This window comes from Selaginella moellendorffii, unplaced genomic scaffold (genome assembly GCF_000143415.4).
Source record: "Selaginella moellendorffii unplaced genomic scaffold, v1.0 SELMOscaffold_61, whole genome shotgun sequence".
In the NCBI taxonomy this organism is placed as follows: Eukaryota; Viridiplantae; Streptophyta; class Lycopodiopsida; order Selaginellales; family Selaginellaceae; genus Selaginella; species Selaginella moellendorffii.
In genome coordinates, this window is record NW_003314322.1 from 1,220,220 (window position 1) to 1,228,066 (window position 7,847).

Genomic DNA, 7,847 nt, shown 5'->3' on the forward strand with positions numbered 1-7,847 from the left:
TTGGCTGAAAAAGAATAAAGCAATTACTTGTAAACCTATGATATATAAGAGTTTCTTCTCTTCTTGATATTTTAATAGCTTAAACCAGGAGCTAGGAAGAAATACAAAGAAGGATATAATTGGTTGTAAATGTAGAAAGAGGGGTGTTAATCTCAAAACATAGATGAAAGATAATACATGTGGTATTAGAGCTATATTTTTTAGAAGAGTGGACATCAATCTTATTAAATATTTCCTATTTTATATAACCCTCAAGGTTTGAATCAATCTCTTCTTTGCAATTACCATTAATATATCAAATATACTAAGGATTATGGTATCATGGAATGAAAGTCATTACTAGATGTTTGTAATAGCTAAAAGGTTGATTGTTTGTTGGAGTTTTAGGAAAGTTGTGGTCTTATGAGGTAAAAATTAACTTTTTTGCAATGAAGCTTACAGGCCATAGTTCTTAGAACTACAAAGATTTTTGAAAACTTTACCTAGCAAAAAGAGTATGGGAGAAGTATTTGTTTTTGCTCTAATTTTCTTACAATACCATTTAACATTTGGTTATTAATTTTTTTTCATAAGCTAAAGTCTCCTATAGATTTGAGTTTGGCTTTGGTTCAAATGCCTTATGCTTGCAATTTCTTGGAAGATATATAAAACAAAATTGATTTAGCAAAGTTAAATATGACAAGTTAGGAGATTGGCTAATGAGCATTATCATTATTAAAAGTATAGATCCATTGAGAAAACTTTGTCACCAACTTTGTACTTTTAATAATAACAATGCTCATCATTAGAAATGGATTTGTCTCATGAAATAGATAAGAGATTGGAGAGATATTGAATTTGGACTTTGTGAAAGGTCATTTAATTTAGTACTATTCAAACTCAATGACATTTTAACCCTAAGTATTTTAAAACCCTTAACTAATTGAATAATTTACTACACATTAAACGCTTCATTTGCTTAAAAATAGTGTTATTGTTATTTGATTTATTTAACATCAACCATTAGAAGGTAGAATAAACTATAATATACTAAGAAGTGTTTAAGAAATTTTATAAATTATAAATACAAAATCAATTTAAATGCATAACAACCATTAGATGGTAGAATATTCTACAAATCAAAGCATATTTTAGATATATTCCACTCTGTTTACAGGTTTTTCTTAAGCAAACCAAAAAACAATGCACTCTTATTTATAGGCACTTTCCCTCTATATTAAACTTCATTAAAGTCACTTTTTTTACTTGTTGATAGGTCACTTCCAAAAACTCCACTGATATGTACAACTTGAAACTCAAAACAAAGAGGTCTACTTTACACTCTTTTAGCACTGATTATATTGATTAATATTTAGGTTATAGAAGTGGAGACTGAAGCCATATTGAGGTGATGGTGAATCCGCTTGTCTCCGTTGGCTGCCTCCCAGAGTTTAACAGGGTTGAAGCTCACCATGTTGTTCCAGGGGTCAAGCAAGTTGTCAAGGAACTGGTACGTGTAGATTTTATGATAAAAAATTGTCATTGTCCTCCAGGAAGAGGATTTGCTTGAGCTGGAGTGCTTTGCCGCCTCAAGTTTTGGAGAGAATGGTGGCGATCTGTGGGAGGCGCTCGTCCATCCCTTCGAACGCATTCTTGATCGCTTGACTGTGGTATGGGGGATTGTTTCACATCTCAAGGATGTCAAGGATTCCGACGCTCTTCGAGCTGCTGTGGACGAAGCACAAGTAACTTTGTGCAGCCCTTGAGAACGAACTTTTTGTTGAGATTAGGACAGAGCAAGGCTTTGTATCAGGCGTTTGAGAAGATCCGCAATGGTGCCTTGTTCGATACACTGAACGAAGCTCAGCAACGAGTTGTAGAAGGTATGTGAGCGCTTCATTTGATCTCTTGTGGAGTTCTCTCTCTTTTGTTTTCTTCAGGACGTTTGACAGATGCCATACTAAATGGAGTGGCATTAGAACATGAGAAGAAAGTACATTTTAATGAGATCCAACAGGTATATATATGTGTTTGTTCTTGGCTAACATTTCAAAGTTTTGCAGGAGCTATCATAGGTATTGTACATTCATCACATCCAAGATTCAATGAAATTTAACATCACGAATTAAACATACCTAGATAATATTGAGGCGCCCAAAGCTGGCGCTGGCGGCATCACTCTTCATCACACAATGCAATACTGGTACGTGAAGTTAACACGAAGAATCATAGTCCCGAGTGATCAATCGAAACTCTGATCGCAGGTGTCTGGACCGAGCAGCCACAATCGTCAACGGAGAGCACCACGGCTCCGAAAAGATCAATCCGTGGAGGCTACGCCCGGTGAGCCATGTAGAGGAGCTCAAATTGCTGCTGCGAATGACGCCCGTGTGGGCGACGGGCATCCCGATCTTCGTGGCGTGGTCGCAGCAGAGCACGTTTTGGATCGGGCAGGGCTACGTTATGGATCTCCGCATGGGATCCTCCCCGCACGCTTTCAAGATGCAGCCCGTGACGCTCCCGGTCTTCTCCCTCCTCACCATGATGATCTTCCTCCCCTTCTACGACAAGCTCGTCGTCCCGCTGGCCGCCAAGGTCACCAGGAACCCGCGCGGCATCACCTTCCTCCAGAGGATTGGCGTGGGGATCACCTTCGCCGCCTCGGCGATGCTGGTGGCGGGCGCGGTGGAGGTGAAGCGGCGGCGCCTCGGATTCGCCCACCCCCTCTCGTGCTTCTGGCTGGGCCCCCAGTTCTGCCTGCTGGGCCTCTCCGAGGCCTTCGTCACCATCGGCTACCTCGAGTTCTTCTACGATCAATCGCCGCCCAGCATGAGGAGCATGGCGGCGGCGGTGGTGTGGGCGATCATCGGCACTGGCAACTACGTCAGCACCGCCATCGTGGCGCTCATCAAGCGGTCAACGAGGACCCCGACCAGCGACCAGGGCTGGCTCTCGATGACCGGGAACCTCGAGTACTTCTACTGGGTGCTGGCGGGCTGCCTGGCCGTCGATTTCGTGGCTCACCTTCTTGTCTCTACGTTCTACACGTACACAAAGCCGGACTACGCCGACGACGGCGATCAAGTTCCCATTGCGATGATTTAGAATATATCATATTACATTGGTCTTTAATAGATGACTATACATTTCAAGTTTGCTCCACCTTTTTCAAAACCTTCCCATTTTCCTCGGGCACGTCGTTCCAGCGCTTGTACCTATACCACCTTGCCACCACCATGTAGACGCCGAGATTGACGGTCAGGATCCCCGCCAGCATCCAGTAGAACAAATCCAGCCGTCCGCGGTTGATGTTATCGGGCACCCAGTTGGTCCTGGCGTGCACGGCGCTCACCATCGCGGTGCTACAATAGTTACCACCGCCAATCACCATCCAAAACACCGCCGTGGCCATGCTTCGCATGCTCTCGGGCGACTGATCGTAGAAGAACTCGATCTGGCCGATGGAGAGGAAGAGCTCCGTCACCCCAATGAGCACGTACTGCGGGAGCAGCCAGAAGATCGAGATGGGGATGGTCCGGTCGGGGGAGTCGAGCAGCCCCGCGGCGGCGGCGGCGCTGCGCCGCTTCACCTCGGTGGCGGCGGCGGCCACCATGACGAGGATGGAGACGACGAGGCCGATGGCCATCCTCTGGAGGGAGGTGAGGCCGCGGGGGTGGCCCGTGATCCGGCGCAGCACTGGGATCCCCAGCTTGTCGTAGACCGGGATGAGGACGAGCAGCGCGAGAGTGGTGAATGCCGTCATCGATCCGGGCGGGATCTCGAAGGAGCTGGAGGCGACGAGGCGGCGGTCCATTGTCCGGCCCTGCTGGACCCAGAAGGTGCCCTGCTGCGCCCACGCCGTGTAGACGAGCACGCCCGTGCATAGGACGGGTAGCAGCCGGAGCAGCAGCTTGAGCTCCTCCACGCTGTGGACGCTGCTCACCTTCCAGGGGTTCACATCGCTGCCGCTGCGCCGCTGGTCATCGTCTGTTACGATCGCAGCTTTGTCCAGGAATCTGGCAGAGCGCAGGATATGGAAATGTGAATCTCTCAAGAACCCTAATCTTGGAAAACCCTAAAAGCGAAGGGGAGAGAGACCTAAAAACAGAGGTACGGGTAATATCACCTGAATTGATCCGTGTGGAGCAGCCGCGTGGGCGAGTGGAGCTTGTCCTTGGCCCCAAACAGCTCCATCGGATCGTTCGGCAGCTCTAGCTTGCGCTTCTTCACGGCGGCGGCCATGACCTGGAAGAGCCTGGTGATGGGGCTGCCGGTGGGGCGGGCGATCCGGTAGATGGGCGTGCCGGCCACGAAGCTGATGACGGACAGCGCCATGAGCACGGCGGGGAGGCCGAATCCGACGGCCCAGCCGACGTTGTCTTGGATCCACACGAACACGGTGGAGGTGATGAGCGTGGCGAGCTGGAGTGTGAAGTAGTACCAGTTGAAGAAGTGGAGGATCTGGGTGCGCTGCTTGGGATCCTCCTCGTTGAATTGGTCCGCCCCAAATGCAACGACGCATGGCCGGATCCCGCCCGAGCCCGCGGCCTGCAAAACGAAGGAGAGGTACAGGAATCCCAGCTGACCCACTGTCGAGCGCTCGCACAGCGATGATTTCGCCGCGCATTGGTCGGGTCTCAGGCTGGGAACCAGGGCTTGGATCGTGAGAACGAAGGATCCCTGCCAAGCCACCAGGCAAATCAGTGCTCCACAGTTGAGATTGATCCTTTCTAGGCTTCTAGTATCTGATTCTCTTGTTCTTTCTCTGGTTTTCTTCTCTTCTTCTTTGACTTATCCTCGATCTTACAATGATTATATCTAATCGATCATTCCCCTCGGGAGAAGGCTCTATCTATCCAAACTTTTGGCTAGATGGAGGGATGGATGGTTTCTTACTAGTGTGAAGAGGATAGAGCCCAAGAGCACCACCCAGTAGCGACCAACATACGCATCAGCGATGATGGCACCGACAAAGGGTGTGAAGGCTGCGGTCCCGCTGAAAGTGGTGAGGGTGTTGGACGCATCGGCCGGCTTGAAATGGAGCTGCTGGACGAGGTATGTCACCAGATTCACTTGCAGTCCAATGACTCCCAGCTTCTCAGTCGCCTCGTTCCCTGCAAGTCAAGCAGCAAAGCGAGATGACGATCTTCTAGATCCTTGCAGAATTCTCGAGGGAGAGAGTTATACCAAAGATGAAAGGACTTGTCTTCCAGCCTCCTTTCACGATTCGGCGGCCTCGCCAAGTCGTGCTCCACTCAGGATCCTCGGCTCGCTGGGCTCCCTCGGCTCCTGCCTCGAGATTCATGCTGGATTTGTGTAACTCGACAGCGTGCTCCTCCTGCCAAAACAAGACACGGCCCATGCATCACAAAAACGATCCGGAATCAAAGCCAGGTTTTGCGAAAAGGTATCCAATCACTCAACCGACCATGTATGGAGATGGCGATTCTTTTCGTGTAGCGCGGAGAGATCAAACACGAAGAAGAACAAGTTTGAGATGCATTTTATAACCATGATCCGCATCAATGACGGGCCTGCAAAGATAGGGTCCGACCGCTCTTGTCTCGTCCGCAAGACTTCTTCCATCGAAAGAAACATGTCTACGAAATTTGCTTTCGGGGAGCCCGTGGATATACAAAGGGACAAAAGGTTGACGGGCTGGCGCATGGCATTGAAGACACCAAATTGAAGCAAACTACACAACAGCATGATCTTTGCTCAGAATCAAACCGACCGCTTTTCCACTGCCACTGATTGGCACTGAGAGTTTTTCAATTGTAAAAGTTGTTCAGTGCTTGCTGAAAGATCTTGACAAGCATTACGTTAAATCCCTGATGCGATAACGAAAGAACTTAGATATGTTCATTTTTTTGCCAGAAAATAAACATTCAAACTAATCATTGAAGTCAATTAGTTGATTCCTGACGATCCAAGTTCAATTTGGCGGCATTGATTGTCTTAAGCAAAGAAGTTCTCTAGAAAACAGTTTCCAGGTTTCTAGGAAAGTCCAGGTGGTCCCGAAAAATACGTCTTTATTATTATCTGATGCAATGGGCATTTCATGGAGGGCATTGGCAACGCAGTGTGGACGGGCGCGCTGCTCGTGTTGCTAGCACTGGTTGCGAAGCTATGGCGATCGATCGTCACCAGGTTCTGGCTGGAGCCAAGATCGCTCGACGCAAGGATTCGAAGCCAGGGTATCCAGGGGCCGCCAAGGACTTTCATCGCAGGCAACATGCTCCAGGTGATGACGATGAGAGACACTGGCAAGGAGCGGGACATGGAAGGACGACGTTGTGAAGCATGTGTTGCTGGATTACCACCAGTGGTAATATGGTAACTTCTCCTCGTAAATTCCTGTACTCTGGACGACTTCTTCGCAGGAAAGAGGTATTGCTACTGGTGGGCGACGGAGCCCAGGATCAAGCCCGAGCTCATCAGAGAAGTTCTATGCCGGAGAGCGATACAATGTCATGGAATGTGATATGCCCGGCGGCGGAGGAGGCCAAAGCTCTATACGAGAGAATACCCGAGAAAGACCTCGTCTCGTCCACCTCGATGCTCCAATCTCTCGCCCACGAGCATCGAGTTCCAGGCTACCACATCGAGCTCCGGCATGCGCAGAAAGAACTTCCACGCGTATTCACACGCTCCAAGCAAGAACGTCGTGCTGGATCATCCCTTCAAACATCTCTCGTGCTTCTACCTTTCTCGAGGCGAGGATGAAAGCTTGTAGCATTGAGTTGGAGCTGCTCAAACAGCTCCCTCGATTCCTCCAAGAGCCCCATCTCCGAGCAAGCCCCATTCTCCGAGCAAGGAATCATGGCATTCCAAACAACGATGCTTCGCCGTGGCATTGTGGTGAGATATGCCTGGCCTTGTGGATTTGCCCGGTCTGGTGCATACGCAGCGATCATCATGGTGTAGGAGGCCTCGTCGTGATCAGGCATGAAATTCCGGAAGAATGCCACTGCCTCTTCGATCCTGCGACGTAAAACGTACCCTTTTGGAGCATCGAATTCCATTCTGTTGTGTCCCAGCGCATTGCTTGCAATTGCCAGATTCATACGCCTGGTTCAAAATCGTCCATGCGACGGCATTGTGCTCAGCCATCACCGAATCGAAGATCCTTCGCGCGTCGGCCACAAACCTTGCCTGCGCTAGAGCATGAAGCGAGAGACGACATTCCATTCCGGAATCCCGTGCAGGAAGAGATCCATCGCGGCCGTCCGCGCGTATCCATCGATCATCACCGTCCACGTGGCGAGAGAAGAGCGTTTGCTGGAGCAGGCGGCCATGGAACTCTTCTCCGGCATTGGCATCGAAAATCTCTTAGTGCCCGTTTTGGGCATAGGCCTGGATCATCGCGTTCCATGTTACGGCATTCTTCCGAGGCATCCATTGGAAGATCCCTCGCGCCTCTCGCAACGCGCTCTGCCCCAATCCAGTGATCATCGTCGTCATTCTTGGTAGCTTCCTCGCGTCGGCGATTTGGCTGTGCTGGGCATACGTCGTGATCATCGAGTTCTCTTTCCTTGCATCGAGTCGAAGATCTGGCGAGCGGACTGGATGTCGCCATTCTGTGCGTATGCCGAGAGGAGGATGTCGCGAGAAAATAGATTGAGCTGCTTGATCTGATCGAAAACCAGGCGAGCTTCACGCAATCTCCCACACGTCCCATACATTTGTATGAGGAGATTCGCAAGAAAAGTGTTCTGCTTGCTGTGGCGGATCCGACTAGCCTGAGCTTGTCGGCCTCTGTTAAAAGCGTTGCTCTTGGTGGTCTTGCTGCTCTTGGCAGTCGAGAGGACCAAAAGCCGAGTAGATCTTCTTGTTGCTAAGTGGACGTCGAACAAGTGTTGGTTCTT

At 49.4% G+C, this 7,847-nt stretch overlaps 2 protein-coding genes across 3 annotated transcripts; one reads left to right on the plus strand and one right to left on the minus strand.

Moving 5' to 3' along the window:
- Positions 1 to 3,035: 3,035 nt before the first annotated feature.
- On the minus strand, positions 3,036 to 5,727 carry LOC9645078 (protein NRT1/ PTR FAMILY 3.1). 2 transcript variants are annotated; one of them, XM_024689389.1, is made up of 5 exons: positions 5,408 to 5,727; positions 5,167 to 5,317; positions 4,876 to 5,093; positions 4,106 to 4,659; positions 3,036 to 3,995 (listed from the first exon to the last, which is right to left on the minus strand). In XM_024689389.1, exons 1-5 carry the CDS (start codon positions 5,408 to 5,410, stop codon positions 3,128 to 3,130), a joined length of 1,794 nt encoding a protein of 597 aa, XP_024545157.1. In that variant the 5' UTR covers positions 5,411 to 5,727; the 3' UTR covers positions 3,036 to 3,127. The 2 variants fall into 2 exon arrangements, with proteins under 2 accessions (XP_024545157.1, XP_002984329.2); XM_002984283.2 differs by having other exon boundaries at positions 5,167 to 5,727.
- Positions 5,728 to 6,004: 277 nt separating this feature from the next.
- Positions 6,005 to 7,847, plus strand: LOC9644044. Its single transcript, XM_024689394.1, has 2 exons — positions 6,005 to 6,307; positions 6,363 to 7,847. Exons 1-2 carry the CDS (start codon positions 6,041 to 6,043, stop codon positions 6,972 to 6,974), a joined length of 879 nt encoding a protein of 292 aa, XP_024545162.1. The 5' UTR covers positions 6,005 to 6,040; the 3' UTR covers positions 6,975 to 7,847.